Here is a 16,924-nt window from a genome sequence, read left to right as displayed (position 1 = left end):
GCTGTGGATGGATGGGAAAATTAGCTGTAGCATTGATGGAAACTGAGGTTGAAACCATGAGAGGTAGAGTAGTGTACAGCTACATCTATAGTACATGTCTTCCTGTGGAAATATAGAGAAAGGATGACAGGAAGATTGGATAGTTTGCACTTGGATTGGAAGGAGCTGAGGCTTAAACTAACAGTGAGAGCTGTCATCTGGAGAAAACTAAGAGGGACCACAGTGGAAGGGGTTTTCAATAGCAGGGAAAAAGCGCTCACTATGTTTTACTTTTTTCATTAGCATTGTAAAAAGCTAGTTACTGTTCTGAGTCAACAACACCTTCTCTTTTTGCATTAAAATTCAGCCTTTGGTAGCTGTTTATGCACCACAAAAGCAAGAGTACACATATACCTTATCACCAATTAAATTTTTACATTTGTGCATGGCAACCACAGCATGGTTATGGTGTGGTTAAAGGTGGGGATTATCATGATTTTGGCATGTATTCTATTTTTTTGAAGTTGTTCATCTGTGATGGGATGCAAACTGCATACGTTATGTCCTGCACTGGCGCTGAATATTTACATTGTATAAAAACTGTACACTGTGGGCTGGTTGGTCAGTGTTGTGATTTGAATCAAGTTTGGCCGGTTTTCAAGGGGCTACCTACTGATCAGCATGCAATGGTGGAGAGAAACAAGAGTCTGTCCTTGGCAAAGTACCTTTGCCTTAACATAATTTTTGTGTTGGATATTGAAAGACCTAATTATGAATATAGGGGTATGGAAATTTGAAGGTCCCACAAGAGATGGTTGAGTCAGGGCTAGGAGCAAAGAATGAGAAAGTGGCTGTGACTTGCTCGAGGGAGTAACGGCTGTGCTGGAGTCTGTAGCAGAGACAGTGGTTTCATAAAACATGGTGTGACACAGAGCAGCAGAGAGCCGTGGTTTGAATTAGGGGAATCCTCAATTTCGGTTTGGGTCTGTGCATCACGAGATCCACCGACAAGAACACATGTGAATGCATGGGAGGGATGACCTGAGGTACGAAGCTGCACAGGTGATACAGGACAGGGAGAACAATAATTGGATGACCATCATTACTGATATTAGATTGAGGAAACTGTAGACATAAGTGATAATTAGCTGGAAATTATATTTCCTGCAATTAGAAGTAAATCAGAGTAAGGTGTGATAATGTGCTTAGCCTCAAAATCCACCACTGACACAAAACTGACATAGTTGGGTGTGCACAGTTGTGTTTTTGTTGCTACACTGTAGGTTACAGTAATTGGCTTTTTGGCTGTCAGGGGCTGTGTGGCTTTCATGCTACAGGACAACTTTTCAGCGACCATTAGCAGAATGCTCAGCTATATGTATGACTTCTGCAGCGACCTCGCTGCAGAGGTCATACATATCTTCTCACTTTTGCTTTTCTGTATTATCCTGCAAGCTGACCTAGTTTAGCAGGCTCCACACCTTAAAGGATGAACACTAAGTTATATGTCTTGAACGTTCATCTTGAAGTATCATTAAAGGAGCTATTTGTAGGTTTTGCTATTGCTACATAGCCAATGTTAGCGTTAACAGCTGTTTACTAACCCAACTCGTCAAGAGCTTCATCCATCTTTGCATTTATAATACAAGAGGTTATCATACATCCTCTGAACAGCGCTACTTCTTCAGGACAGACTGCACACTACACTGACTCGGTATCGGAAAGTGACAAGATGGGCCGACTAGGCCGAGGTTAGCTGGTTAGCATGCTAACTTCAGTAGAAGAAAAGAAGTGATAGAAATGGAAACTACAGAAGAAGGTTGCTTCCAACCACTGGAGACAGCTCTGAGCAAATAACGTTTCTTTCTTCCTTATGTTTCTTCCAGAGTGGTAAGTAGATAGCTGTTAAAGCTAAGGTTGGTTATGTAGCAATAGCAAAACTTACAAATAGCTCCTTTAACTATCCTGAGCCACATTTTCAGTAAAAAACTTTCCAGACATTTTTAATGCCAAACAACATTGCAGAAGTACCCCATACATAATACATAATTGTAATGCAGTGTAGACACTAAGGGTAACCACTGCATTGCCTACATAGGTGAAAGCGCATAAAGGCCATCATGGATCAACAACAGTTATATTGGGTGTTTTTGGCTATCAACCAAAGCAGATTAAGATCCTATGTCAAATATGGGTGAAATTATAATAATTATATCTTTTTTAGTCATATATGTTTTCATATTTATATTGCTATATTATTTTTACCTGATATGTGATATTTTATCTCCCATTCTGTCCCCATCCTCCTATTTTCACTGTTCACATCGACTGTATAAATGTCTATAATGTCTTTCTCCTGTTTATCTTTTTGTATCTTTAGAAGAATGATGGTCAGTTCACTGTAATTCAGTTGGTTGGTATGCTGCGTGGCATCGCATCAGGCATGAGGTATACATACCAGTCCACACAAACACACAATGCATTACTGAGCACATCATTAGGGCAAAGTGTTTAATCGTCTCCTCTGTGCTGACAAATTCAGGTACCTGTCTGACATGGGTTATGTCCACCGTGATCTAGCAGCTCGTAACATCCTGGTCAACAGTAACCTTGTATGTAAAGTGTCTGATTTCGGCTTGTCCCGAGTCCTGGAGGATGACCCGGAGGCTGCGTACACCACACGGGTAAGACTGCACATGTTTGTGTGTAAGCAATTGTTTTGTCCCAAAGATATTCAATTTACAATGATATAAAAACAGAGAAAATCTGCAATTTCTCATATTTAAAAGCTTGAAGTAGTAAGTTTGGCAATTCTGCTTCATGAATGACTTAAGTAATCAATCAATTGTCATCAATTTTCAATCAGCTATAAGCGATTAATCAACTTATTGTGATTCAGAACTGGAGTGAGAGAGAAAGAGGAAGGTACATCTAGAGGACAAGCTGTTGTGTCTTTGAAGGCATTTATATTTAATCCAGTGTGTATCTCTCTGTGTGCACAGCGATAGTGGTATTTTAAACTTTGGATTAAATGGGAAAGTGTTACACAACAGAGTCTTGCTCAAACCAAATACACATTCTTGCATACACACAGACGCACAGACGTCAGCAGTGGGTTTTAAATTGAGCTGTGTGTCCCAAGCTGAGTGGCGTCCTGTCAACCAGAGACGGGCTGCTTCCTGCAGGAGGAGGGCCAATTAGTACTCGGCTCAGTTTCCGCAACACTCAATTAGCACCGAGTCTTGCTGCCTTAGCGCCAAATATCCTGTCACTCACCTCTCACTGCCAGGCCACATCACTTCTCGCTCTCTCTCCCTCTCTATGTCGTGCTGCCTGGCTCTCTTTCCCTGACAGAGCAGTGAGAATAACATAATTCACACCCTTCAAATAATCAGACCCTGAGATATCCTGCTGCTGTGTTCATCAATACTGCATCAAGCTAATTTCGCAACTCATCAGCTGAAAACACATTTTCCTCTGGAACTCAGCAGTCATCCTGTGAACTTTACTATCTTTGCAATGAAAGCGCAATAATGAAGACGGGGAAAAGGCGAAGAGGAATCTCAGGCCCCCGACAGTTAGGGCAGGAAATTTGTAAGAGAAAGTGAAACTTGGTATAATGAATGTGTTGCTAAATTGGTGTTCATTAGTGTAATTGTGGGTTGGACCACATGTGGCAGAAGTGTCTCAATTAAGGTCTGTTCTTGGTTTCCGTCTTTGTGTAACAAAAAGTAAAATTTCTGAATGACTGCAGCTGTATCTATACACCGGAAGGTCATTTGCACAAGTGTGGCACTGAGCTGTTGTCGAAGTAAACATATCAAGGTTATTTATATCTGCTCTATAGCTGCTCAACATGTGGAAAGTATTTCAGGCTTCACAGAGTTTAAATTTTCTACACCAGATTTCTTTGAATCCACTGTCACCTCCTAAATGTTCTTTTATTTTGTCACAGGGCGGGAAGATTCCCATTCGCTGGACAGCTCCAGAGGCGATCGCATACAGGAAGTTCACATCAGCCAGCGATGTGTGGAGTTACGGGATTGTCATGTGGGAAGTGATGTCATATGGAGAGAGGCCCTACTGGGAGATGTCCAATCAAGATGTAAGTCTGAAGTGACATTGTTATGAAATCACTTTTGTCCATCCTATAACTTTTGTCTTGTTTTGATTTATTCACAATTCAACCACCAAGTGAAACTATGTTTTTCATGCAAATTATGCAATGTAAATGTAGTTGTTGCTCTGGAGCCTGATCATTTCACATTATCTTCATCAGTGGGTGGAGTTTGCTCAGTTGTCATGGTATTGTAGATATTTTTAATACTTTGTTTGTCTCATATTATACCGTTTGTTTAATTTGTATAAAGGTGTACACAAGGTGTGAAAACGACTAGCCTATTAGCCGTTTTTACATTGGGAAGGGGTTATGCGCCAGATTATTTCTTGGCTGCAACCAGTAACTTCCTGGACTGGTTGCCTGGCAACTGCCCAGACCCAAGAAATAGTCCAGCACATTAACGCTCAAAAACAGCAAATTGTTGTTTGTACACTTTTACACAGGTTTTTATTAGTTTGTCTTTGTATGGATTAAATAAATGAGAGTTAATTCGTTAATTAGTGAGCTTTAGAGGTGCTGACAGGTGGATTTTCTTACAGCAGAGCTGTTTCTCACTGTTTACTTTGTCTTTGAGGCAAGCTAAGCTACACAGCTACTAGCTTCATTTTTAGCAGACAGCAGCTTTATGATAAATATCATCATCAACCTTCGGCCAGCCTGAGAATAAGTAGACAGTATGTTAACACAGCCCATGATAGATTTCTGATGATGGGTATCTTGATATTTGTTTCATGTTTACCTATTTAAAGCATTTCTGTGTAATCTACTGTTTTTAAGAGTATAGAGGTATGCCATACATATGTCACAATTAACACGATGAATAAAATACTATAAATGTAGGTCTATACATTAACAGCATAAAATCACTGATATTTTTGTCATTTAAGTATAAGGTAAGTATTTAGAGAGATGGTGACATCAAAAGAAAAAGACATGTAGGCAAAATATACATGTTGGGAAACATACGTGTCAGGAAGCTGAATGGACTTGTGATAGAGAAGGCTCTGTAGGAAGCCTATTATTGTAAATCTATTACTGCAACGTGTGGACAATAACAGTGAACACGGTGGGATGTAGAGAAAGGTGTGCATAAGCAAAACAGTGAAACAGATGAATACACATGGAGGTGCAGTGCTAAGCAGAAAAATGTGGCAGGGAAAATAACCAGCTTGCCTCAGCTATAGATTACCCATAAGTCTTTAAAGTTTTTAGTTCACCTCTGAACAAAATGCAAACGTTGATTTCCCAATTACACCTTTATTTTTGTAATTTTTTAAATATTTGGCCAAATATAAAATTGTTAACTTATACATAAGTGTGAGTTAGCTCTACTCAGCAAGTACCAAAATGACCTGCATGCATCTGTTCATTGGAGAGGAGAGGGAGAAAAAGTTAGTTGGAGAAGATGAGGGTGATGAAAACAGAAGGAGAGGGTAGCACCTCTTTTATAGTGCGGCCTGGAGGTCATTTTAATGGAGAGATCTGCAATCGTGTCACATGGCGATGAGTGAGAATGTGAGCATTTGATTCCGACACCACACACATGCACTCGCTTCCCACCCACAGACGCACACACACACACACACACACACACACACAGGAAACATATGCACGCACAGCCCTCCAGTGACCTCTTCATCCCCTGCTTCAGACCCCTCCCTCCTCCTTTTGGTTATTAGGCTGTCTGTCTCGAGAAGGCTAGAGACAGGGAGGAGTGGAGAGGAGAGGAGAAGGCGTTTGATGTTTAATTGAAAGCGTTATGCTGGATTTTCTCTGATCTGCGCAAGAAAGTGCAGGCTCTCACACTCTTTCTCAAAGCTCTCTCCTTCTGTTTCCCATTTCTCTCCCTTTCCTCCTCACTTCTTTCTCCCGTCCTCTCTTTTGTCTCTCAAAAATGCAATCTCTGTACTCTTTCTTGCCTCTCGTTCGCCTTCTCCTTCTCTCAGGTCTCATTTTCTTCCTCTGATCTCTCCTCCCTGCCAGTCTGCTATGTGTAGTTCTTCTCCCTCTCAGCACCCTGCAATGATTTGATGCTGCGCTACTCTCTTTGGTGTGCGTACGTGTGCTTTCATGCACGCATGTGTATTGGAGCACTATCACGTCTGTCTTTTGTGTGAATTTGACACAAGTAAAGGCTGTCGTGAACTCAACAAATCAATTCCCTCCAGTGTCTTGCACTGGCAGAACTAGGCTGAAAACTCGAGCCTGCTTTCCACTGCAGGGTCCGACAGAGAAGAGCCGGGGTTTATTTATTATTCATCTAACTAACACACACACAAACACACACACACACACCCCCAAAAAAAATATATTTCTGTGATTCAGTGCTGCATCTTGTTACTTGAGGAAATGATTAACTGGGCTATGCAGCATATTAAGTAAACAAATAAAGCTTTTTACTTTGTTTATCCTCGCGAGGGGGTTCGTTTTTGTGTGCCAGTTTCATGGAGGTTAGTAGTCTAGGGTCAGATAGAGAGCAGGAGCATCCCTGGATCGAGTATCAGAATTCAGGATCTCACTCTGGAGTCGTCAAAATAGAAGTAACATTGCCGAGCTGAATTTGTCACGGTGCCGTTGTGGAAAAGTTATTACTTGTCTAGGTGTCAAAGCAAAGTTGTGTCCTCTCCACACCCTGTCTCATTGTCACTTTCACACTTTCGTCATTCTCTCGTTGTCAAAGCAGCTCGAATCATTAATCAAGACTCGGTAACTCCACTTTTTAATACATGCTTCAGATATTCAGTTTATATGAGCTGTTCGGGCTCTTATGCCAGCAAAGGGTTAAATGCTCAGGAGGACTCAGCTGATGATGAGTCTTCCGTGTAATATTGGTGGGTGAGATGGTGATGATGACAATATTGTTTTAACCATTAATGGGGTGATGATGGTTGCAGGTTCAGTGTTATGCTGTTGCTGATGTACATTGTTTTATGTGAGCCTGTGTACCAGGTTTAAGCCAATGGTTTTAGCCAATGGTTTGCATGTTATTTGTAATGTGTTTTATTATGTTTTAAGTCTGTATGTCCTGTGTTTTGTGTTCTGCTGTCACTGGTCTCCAGCTGCTAACCCTCACTCTTTCATACTGCCAGTGTTAATTGGGCATTACTCTGTCACTCTTTCCCTCCATCTCCCTCCTTTTTTTACTACTACTACTACTACTCCTAAAGTAAGGATTTTTGGGTCCCTCAGACTGTTCCTGAGGTGTTGTACCCCGTCATGGCTTTTGACAAGACTGACTTCTCCCTTTATCTATCTGCAGGTAATAAAAGCAATAGAGGAGAGCTATAGGTTGCCGGGTCCTATGGACTGCCCTGAGTCTCTGTACCACCTAATGATGGACTGCTGGCAGCGAGAACGCAGCAACCGCCCCAAGTTTGATGAGATTGTCTGTCTACTAGACAAACTCATTCGCAACCCAAGCTCATTAAAAAAGCTGGTCAACTCTTCACACAGGTGGGAACTCACACCACAGAACAAACAACGTATGTGTTTGGACAGTTTGAACTCGCTACTTTTTTTTTTTTTTTTAAAGAAAATCTACTTCCAGAATTGACCGATGTTGATTTTGAAGGCCAACACAGAAGCTGATATTTTTGGATGTAAAGAATAGATGACCGTCAGTTACGCATGAATATGAACATTTTCTTAAATTTAGACGTGTGTCGACCAAGGACATGAAACCTTCAGCGACATTTTTTCAGTCTTGAAAATGCATTGTGTTTTAATTGACCCATTCTTTCTTAAGTAAATCAAACCCAGCACAGCAAGCTAATAGACTCATCATCGTTCAGTGTGTGGACGCATAATTAAATCAGGAAGGACGTCGTTTCTGACAGCTGCATACCAGCAAAGAAGAGCAGAGAAATAAATGAAAGTGGTTTGAATTTCTTAAAATTGCACATTAGTCTGAATTGTATTCAGTGGGGTCTCCTTTGATTATCCTAACATTTGAACATTCAGTTAGTATTTGCCCACTATGCACATTCATTGCGTTAGTGTATAATGGCCTGAAATTGTTTTAAGTGCTCTGAAGCACACGTTTAGTCAGACACCATCATTAGCTTATTTTCTTTGCAGAGATAATGAAATAATGTGAGATGTTTCGTTCTCCTCTCTCTTTTCCACTTACACACACACCAGCACACACAGGAACCCACTTAATGAATCATTGCCATATCTAACAGCCCATGCAATAACATATGACAGTTATTCAGATTAAAGGGACACCAACAGCTCTTGTCCCACATGACAGTCCATTCTAGCTATAGCGTGGAGAATATTGTTTGCTAGCATGAACATTTCTGCTTGATAGCATGGAGAGCTCTATTTTTTAGCATGAAAAGTGAGCTGAATGACAAAGAGCTTTGCGTGATGGTGCATAACTAGCATTATGAAGCCTCACTGGAAGCTGTCAGGAGCTAAACACTGAGCTTCAAAATGCAGTCGATCTCCCAGTGAATCCCATTTCTTTACATTTCTGATAATGATGTGAAACACACCAACAATGAGGGATAGTGTTTGAGAAAATACACGTATAATCTTGCACGTTAATCTGATCACTGTCCCACTCTGTTTTGTACTGTTCTTTTTCTCTCTCCACGTAACAGGGTTTCCAACCTGTTAGTGGAGCATGCCAGTGTGGAGGGGGACTGCAGCACCCGGACAAAGACTGTAGGGGAGTGGCTTGACTCCATCAAGATGGGTCGTTACACTGAGCTCTTCATGGAAGGAGGTTACTCTTCGCTGGAGACAGTGGCTCAGATGACATCAGAGTAAGGCCACTTGTATGCAAACGTGTGCAGGCGTCACAACATGTATCCACGCAGATAACTTTGGTTTTATCCCCTCAGATTTGCAATCTGTAAGATTTCTCACCCTTATGCAATAACAGCAAATGGGATTTTGTTCGTAGCGCTAACAGGAGTGCAACATTACATTAAAAAACATTTCAACAGCAAAATCTTCCTGTTACTCAGGATAAGCCACAGACCTCACTGTCAGCATTTTTTGTAGACTATTTCTTCACTAGAATGTCATCCTTACAAATACTTTGGGTGGTCTGACCAGTTAAAGTTCAAAATGTAGTAAAATAACCTGACCCAGACTCAAATGGCAACAGTCAAATATGCAACATAGTTTTAATGGCCCTCCCTGTAGCACATACAAAACTGAACTGATTGTCATTATTATAAGTGTTTTTCTTTTTCAGTTTGAAGAGCAATGAATATTGTCACTAAATGTCGTGAAGAGCAAAGCAAAAATGAGAATGCAGGATTTATCGCAGGGTTGCAAGCCTGTGAAAAATGTTCTAAAAATCCAGCACCCTTAATAGAACTGGGAAGCTGAGTAAAGACAGAGATAGCTGCAAAAAATACTTAACCCAGGGAGTATGACAAACACTACTATATTAGTATTCTAACAGTTTTTTTTAAGTGCTTTAATCAGACTGAGGTTTGTGAGGATACAAACAGACCTTATATAGAAGCATCTTTTTAAAGAAAGTTTAAGTGCAACCATACATTTCTGTGTTTGGTAGGTGACTGTTTGATAAATAAGGGTCTGTTGTTTGTTTTCTGTTTTCCAGGGATTTGCGGAGAGTAGGCGTCAATCTGGCCGGACATCAGAAAAAAATCATCACAAGTATTCAGGAGATGAGAGTCCATATGAACAACACCAACTCTACTGTAAACATCTGATGCATTTTGTACAGGCACGCACACACCCACACGCACACCCACACTCACACGCACACATATACACATGCACACAATATATGGACCTAGTATGTGACGATTTACTGTTGGACCTAGAGCGGCTTAGCACTTTCTACGGACAAGGACACCGAGTGTTTATGGATCTGAGCTGGAGGATCCACATTTTTGTGGTTCTTGTGTGTGGAGTTCGGTTGTGGTGTCACTCGGGATATTTGACATTGCAGCGCTAAAACCAAACTGAACTGAACTGAGTGGTGCTAGACGAAGGGAAGATGGTGGTGAGATAAATCAACCGAACTGCATTAAACCCAAGTGAAGACTTTTCATTCTAATTATTCCATTTGTGTGAATCTTGGGGATTCTGATATCTTGTGCACTGTTTGGATTCTCTCAGATCAGGCGTGAAACATAGACTGCAGATCTGGCTCTGAGAGCAACCAGCACTTTTTGGCTGTATCACAAACACGGGAGTTTCATGCAGCGGGCTCAAACTGAAATTTTTCAGCCTGTCTCAGGAGATCTGAGCCCAGCGGATCTGAACAGGACTGGCTTATTCTCTGGCAGTTTTCTCTGGAAGTACAGTTCCGTCAGGCGTCATTGAAATGAACACCACTCTCAGGCAGTGTAAACATGTAATAATGGCTCAAGAGCAAAATCTTCATTAGTTTCAATTTTTGCTTTGCCATGTTGATGTGCTTAGGGCTTTGTTTTCCTGTCTCAGGCAGGTCTACATGCCACAAGACTGGTGTAATCCAGCTACACAACTCATGGAAGGTCCAGACTCATATTCAGCACCATATACTTCATTAGCTTTTCAAAGCAATGCAAGACAAGAGTACATAATGCAACTTTCATTGTATAATAATTGGGTCTTGAGCCTATAAGAAAAGAGTGAAAAGATGTGAGGCTTTAGGCTCTGAGATACTCTCTACATCTGTTCTTCTGGCTGAATGTATAGCACTACAGAGAATACAATGCTCAGTCGCAGCATCAAACTGTTATAGTTTGATATGTAAATGCTGTCAAATATGGATAGAATGTGGCAATAGAACCATTCTGCTCCTTAAAACCAGCTTCTGAATGAAGCTGCAGATTGTATAAGAGTCTCAGCTGGTCTTTTTTTTTTTTTTTTTCTGTAAAATCTGTACAAATCTCCACGAAGATCTTGATGAGTTCCTACAGAACTCACTCAGACCATTCCTTCTTATACTTGATGTTTCACTTATGTTTTCATGGAAATGTCGGTCTGATTCTGAGGAACCTTCATGTAGGTTCTAGCAACATCGCAGATCAGTCGCACAGCTTCACTGAGAGTCTAGCAGAACTGTTTACTGAGATTCAACTGGAACCTTCTTTTCAGACATTATTGCATCCTTCACCCAGATACCGGAGAACCTTCATTAAGATTCCGATGAACCTTCACCCAGGTTCTAACGGGCAACATCGGACATCTATACTGAACAGTCACACAGGTTCCAATGGAAATATCACATCATTTTCAAAGGCACATTTAGCAGGATTGATGAAATATTCAATCCGATGGAAGTCCAAGAGAATTCAGTCGATCCTGGTGGAACCTTTTAATGGAACTGCTACTTAGATTCTCGTGGAAAGGAGTGGGACTATTTACTGATATTCTAATGGAACCTTCACTCAGATTCTCCAGAAACCTCTACTAGGATTCCAATGAAGCCTTCACTCAAGAGTGCACTCAGATCTTCATGGAGCCTTCACTTAGAACCAATAACCTTCAGGTACCGCAGAGAACCCTCAACAGTCTGTTCAGTTCACCATGCTGCAGAGTCTGCCTGCCCCACACATCTGCCACACCACAATAAACCTCACTCTAACAGGACTGCTGAAAATAAGGAGGCAATATTGATCAACTTGATAATCATTTATTTATTTATACCTGTTTAAAGAAATGAGCAAAAATGATGTAAACCGTTTGTGTTTCGTCATAATACTCTCTTGGACTACTGAGCAGCTCTGCCTACACGTCTTTCATGTATATAATGTATTATATATTTAAAGCAGGGAGCATCGTTCTTCTGTCCACCATCACGTGGATAGGTTGGTATTGATCAAGCATCTCAGAGTAGTATACATTAGTAAATAGTGACAATTATTCTAAATCAGCATTCCTGCTACTTGGACATGGGCCACTGTCAGGTGGGGGCAACCAGCACATCTGTCTCCAACTAAGAAGGCCCGAATGGGTATGCAGACAGATCAAATATTCATATTATGTTGTTGGTGATTGTGTTTCATTTCAAGTTTTGGTGAAGACCTATACATATTTTCAGTGGGCCTCTCCAAAAGCAGGAGCAGTATGCACAGGGATTGATATATGAACCTCTGGTGTATGGTATGGTTTAAATTTATACAATGATGTCAATGATCAAGCCCTTGCTTTACTTCTCTTTGGTATGGTATGTTATACATTACTACTCAGTGCTTTATTGCTAAAACTTGACCCTTTTCACCATTGTGTTCACCTAAAGCAGAAACTGAGTTCTGACATTAGATATATATCCTCTTTTCAGATGACATGCTAATATTTTTCTTGGTTATACACAGTGTACTGCTAGTGCTGTGGCGTTAAGAGCGGAAATGAAATGAGATTGTAAAGTTAGTTTTATAAGAGGTGGCATCACCTGACTGTATGAAAAGCACACAAGAAGAATGTAAGGTTTTAAAGGGGTATTTCACTATTTTTAGAGAACATGTTTGTCTTTTAAACACTCAGACCTCCCTCTGAGTTCAACTAGTAAGTAAGTGAAAGGCCTGGTTATCTGCTGGTAGAAAGTCGTCTCACTTGGCGCTCAAGCTTTTCCCGCATGGTGTCAAGATCAAGATCATACTTCTTGACTGGTTTCATAAAAGAATGCGAGTGGGGAATGGTCACAATTGATATTCACCACAAGTATGTGTTTTTAAAAGTCAAAGTGTTCTAACAGAGTGAAGATTTGCTTGTCAGATAAATATCTGCATAGTCTCTTTAGTCTACATTTATCACTTTGCAGGCTCGGCTCAAGCATTAATATGCTATATTGTAGAACAGTTGCCATTTGGAACATTCAATCTGTGGTTTTGTACCTTTTTTTGAACCACAGCATACTTTTTTTATTGAAGCAGCTCTTATTTTTGTCTGAAAAACTGCAACACATTCTTTTGGCAGTAAAACATGTATATATGTGGACTATTGTGGCTATGCAGATCTGTAATTTTGGGGGGAAATGCATCAGTAATATGGTGCACTTTTTATAGTAGACTATATAAGGCATGTACAGCGAAAGTAATTGGACTGGGTGCTTTTAATTTACTACCCAGCATGTTTTCAATTAAAGTTTCCTCAGTCGTATGAATACCACAGGCATTTGATGATGTTTCACAGTGTTTTGATCCTTCCAAAATTTCATGTTATTGGCTTTTTACAACCACTCTTTTCAGTTAAACTTTTAACTTAAAAAACTATGCCTGGGGCATGAACAATTGGTGAAAAGTACACCCTTATAAGTGCCTCTCATCTTTTGAGCACCGTTATTTCCTTCCCCGCCAAAATGCTATGCCCCTGTCGTGCCCCAACTTTCTACAGTATGTATTTACTTTTTGCCAACAATATCTACAGGCAATAAGAAGAATGTCAGACAATGTGTATGTTGGAACTAATTTAATTTGCACTTTATGAGAAATCTGTTGCCCTTTTGTTTGACTAAAATGTCTATAGATGACTAACTTTTTAGCGTCAAAGTTTTTCTTAATAATTTACTATATACTTGCCATAATTAATGTGTGCCCTGATGCAGATTATATCACTACATTTTCTCAATGCTTCCCATGGTGTAAAATTTGACAGTTAAGCACAAGGCATTGGTAATATTTTTAAAAACAAATCAAAGCTATATATATGGAAAACTAAAGCATCACTGATGTAGAGCACCATTTCCTCATGTACGGCACAACTATACACCTTCAGAACGCAAGCACAGGGTTTTACAGGAATCTTTTAGGACAGTGAGCAGATGATAAGATTTTATACAAGAGGTCAATAGCACTAGCCCTCGATGTCAACAAACTTCCGTCAGACATTTTGTCTTGACAGTATTTGTGGCGTTTCAGCATTACCACTGATGAGTAAAAAAAAAAAAATTAAAAACAGGTATTGATTTGTTTCACCTTTGAAATGGCATGATTTTATCCTGGCCATGTCTTATAAAGTAATTCTCATTTAGCAGGAAGAAACAAAGCACAGCAAACCAGCAAAGACTTGCAAAGATTTATTGATGTGTTGTTACTCTACAATGACTGTCAGCTGGAACTCCATTAGCCATGCAGTGAAGTGTGTATGCAGGAACGGTTTTTGTAAAGTCAAATTAAAATACATGACACATTTGGTGTAACATTTGAACCAACAACTTTGTTCTTTGAAATGGATTTTCAGAAGAAGGGAATCTCATTCATTTACACCAATATACACAGAGAGTTCTTGCGTATTACATTGGGGTTTGTTGAAATTGGCTCCATCAAAGCACTGCATAAATCGTTGGTTTGACTGAATTCTAGTAAATGTACAAAAGCAATACCCGATACCTGATATTTTGGTTTGAAGACACTTAATCGTGATGAAAAACATGTTTTTGGTGTCTTTGAAAAACTCCAGGAATAAAGCAGAGAAGTGGGCGGGGTTATATGTTGGGCCAGGGTTCAATAGCAACAGTCCTAATGTTTTCTTTAGTCAGTGATAATAATTTTAACTAGCAGTCTGAGAATTTCAGATACTTAGATCATATGGTTTTTTTGGTTTTTTTTTTGTCAGTTGAATCATCAGCTCAAAGAGCAAATGTGCAGATAAAGATAATGTTACAAGACTTTCTACATCCACAGTCTTGTTCCTGGTTGCCCCAGGATGTTTGGAATACGTTTGAACTGATCTTTAGCCGACATCTTCATCATAACAATGAGGTGTGTGGGAATTGTAATATTGTGTGCCATTTGACAAATCACATTGAGGCAAATAAACCCCTTTTGTAAAAAGTAAACTTTCAAATGCAAATTTGCAATGGGAAAGATACTTCTGTTACCAATGGCTCCGCCCACTTTGCAACTGCATAGTTAACTTCTCAGGAAGTGGAAAATAGGTACATTCATTGGGACATGACACATGTGGTCTTAGGGAAAAAAACATGCAGTTTTCACTCAAAGTGTCAACATACAAAAGCAGGTATGCAGTTATTAGGTTTTCCCCATGTCAAAGACGATGATCATTTTATCGGTAACTCACACATAAGGTTTTAAACAATTGAATAACTGTTTTGTGATTCATTGAAAGCACAGTAAAAATACTTAGCTATTGATGTGCTATTGGTTTGTCTTTGAGACTGTCATGTATTATGTTTGTGTTGATGTTTTTGTAGTGTGTTATCAAATTCTATATTTTTGCAATAAAACTTTTAAAAAATCAACTCCTGATGTCAGATTATCTGATTACCTAAGTAGCAGTGCCAGTGCATGAGACAGAACATACAGCAAAAAAATGCACTACACAATGTCTTCGGCCATTTTAGCATGTTAACATCATGCCTTTAGTGGTGGTAAGGTTAGTCTGTTGGTCACTGTTCTACCCCTTTAGTCCAGAGGGAAATATCTCAGCAACGAATGGATGGTCACCAGAGGTTGAATCCATGACTTTGGTGATTCTCTGACTTTTCGTTTAGCACCTCATTGAGGCTGACATTTGCACAGCTGTTGGAGGGGTTGCTATGTAATTTTCAAACTTCCTCAGGTTGAATTGAAATAACTTTGGTGATGAACTAATTTTTTTTATTCAATGTAATTATCAGGTCATATATTTAATTTCTTTTTCATTCATTTATTTTTATTTCTTTGTTGGATTTATTTTTTTTACAATACAATATTCCTTTCAATCACAGCTGTAGGCTACTTTGGTAATAGTTAATGCTGGCCATCTGTCCCCCTGATGGCTTTTGCAAGTTTAATATGAACTGAGTTTACACTGGTACATACTGCCTCTAGGAAACGGCTGTATACCTGCACTCTGTAGTCCAACATCACAAAAGCTCTTGCAATCTCCCATCTACTGGGCTTTTATATGTTACCGAAATAAATGCCTGTCGTATATGTATAAATAGTATAAATAGTGTTACAAATTCACCTCAGTACTGGCTTGCCTTAAGCAGTGCAAGTGTTGACTGGCGTGTTTTCCTCTCAGGAAACCGTAGCTGTATCCACTAGCTGCTGACACCGTTGAGTACTTCAAAGCCATGAACATGTACAAACTCAACTCGACTCAGCTACTGTTGACACCCGCCCTCGTACAGACTCGTTGCCCTCGACGCTTCACAAAACGACCTTCAAACCTCCCAACACCAGTGCTAATCAGCAAATGTTAGCACGCTAACACAGTAAGATGATTTTAACACGGTTAACTCCATCTGCTAAACATCTGTATACTGTTGTCTTCATGGGCATGTTAGCATGTTGACATTAGCATTTAACTCAAAACGCCGCAAGCATGGCTGGCGTTTTTTCATGTCCTTGCATGTTTTGCCATGCATGTTTGAGTTTTCCTGAGTGACAAATATCAGAGCGCAAACTTTCTAATTTTACAAGGATGAAATAATATATTTCAGTTAGTAATGACATGTCTTATCCAAACAGCTGTGTGCTGTTTGTCTTCACCAGTTACCACAACAAACTACAAGCTGTGAACTTCATTGTAATGTACTTTGTAAAAATTTGTTTGTTTTTGTCTATGTTTATATCCCTTGTTGGTTCTATGTAATGAGCTACTTTAGCCAAACAATTTAATTGCTAAAAGATGTTTCCCAGCAATGCAATTAGACATGGTTTATTGGTTGAGATACCAATTGTCAGGGTAACAAGGGAGCTAGTTAGCAGTTTTTCTCTTTGTCCTGATAGAAAGAGGGAGGGAGGAATAGATGGAGACAGATGGATGGGCTAAATGAACACAGAGACAGTTTTTGATCTAGGGAGAAAAGAAAAGAAAGTCGCCCCGAATAACAGTGTTCCCATTCTTGTGCTGAGCTAACTGGTAAAACTCATTGTCAGTGGTGCATCGCGCCTGAAT

The 16,924-nt window shown here is 39.8% G+C and overlaps 1 protein-coding gene across 1 annotated transcript in view; it reads left to right on the top strand.

Moving 5' to 3' along the window:
* Positions 1-15,278, top strand: part of unm_sa34860 (un-named sa34860) — a 68,505-nt gene extending 53,227 nt beyond the window's left edge. The window contains exons 14-19 of the mRNA XM_023407276.2: positions 2,360-2,427; positions 2,522-2,663; positions 3,935-4,084; positions 7,359-7,552; positions 8,707-8,871; positions 9,684-15,278. Of these exons, the coding sequence (XP_023263044.1) occupies positions 2,360-2,427; positions 2,522-2,663; positions 3,935-4,084; positions 7,359-7,552; positions 8,707-8,871; positions 9,684-9,795 (831 nt within the window). The 3' untranslated portion in view covers positions 9,796-15,278. The remainder of the gene's footprint in view (positions 1-2,359; positions 2,428-2,521; positions 2,664-3,934; positions 4,085-7,358; positions 7,553-8,706; positions 8,872-9,683) is intronic.
* Positions 15,279-16,924: the final 1,646 nt, after the last annotated feature.

Source organism: Seriola lalandi, unplaced genomic scaffold, assembly GCF_002814215.2.
Source record: "Seriola lalandi dorsalis isolate HSWRI2012SDOR001 ecotype SW California unplaced genomic scaffold, Sedor1 jcf7180002054332, whole genome shotgun sequence".
Lineage (NCBI taxonomy): Eukaryota > Metazoa > Chordata > Actinopteri > Carangiformes > Carangidae > Seriola > Seriola lalandi.
Note: the sequence above shows the minus strand (reverse complement) of the source record. Positions and strands in the feature narration are given on the sequence as shown.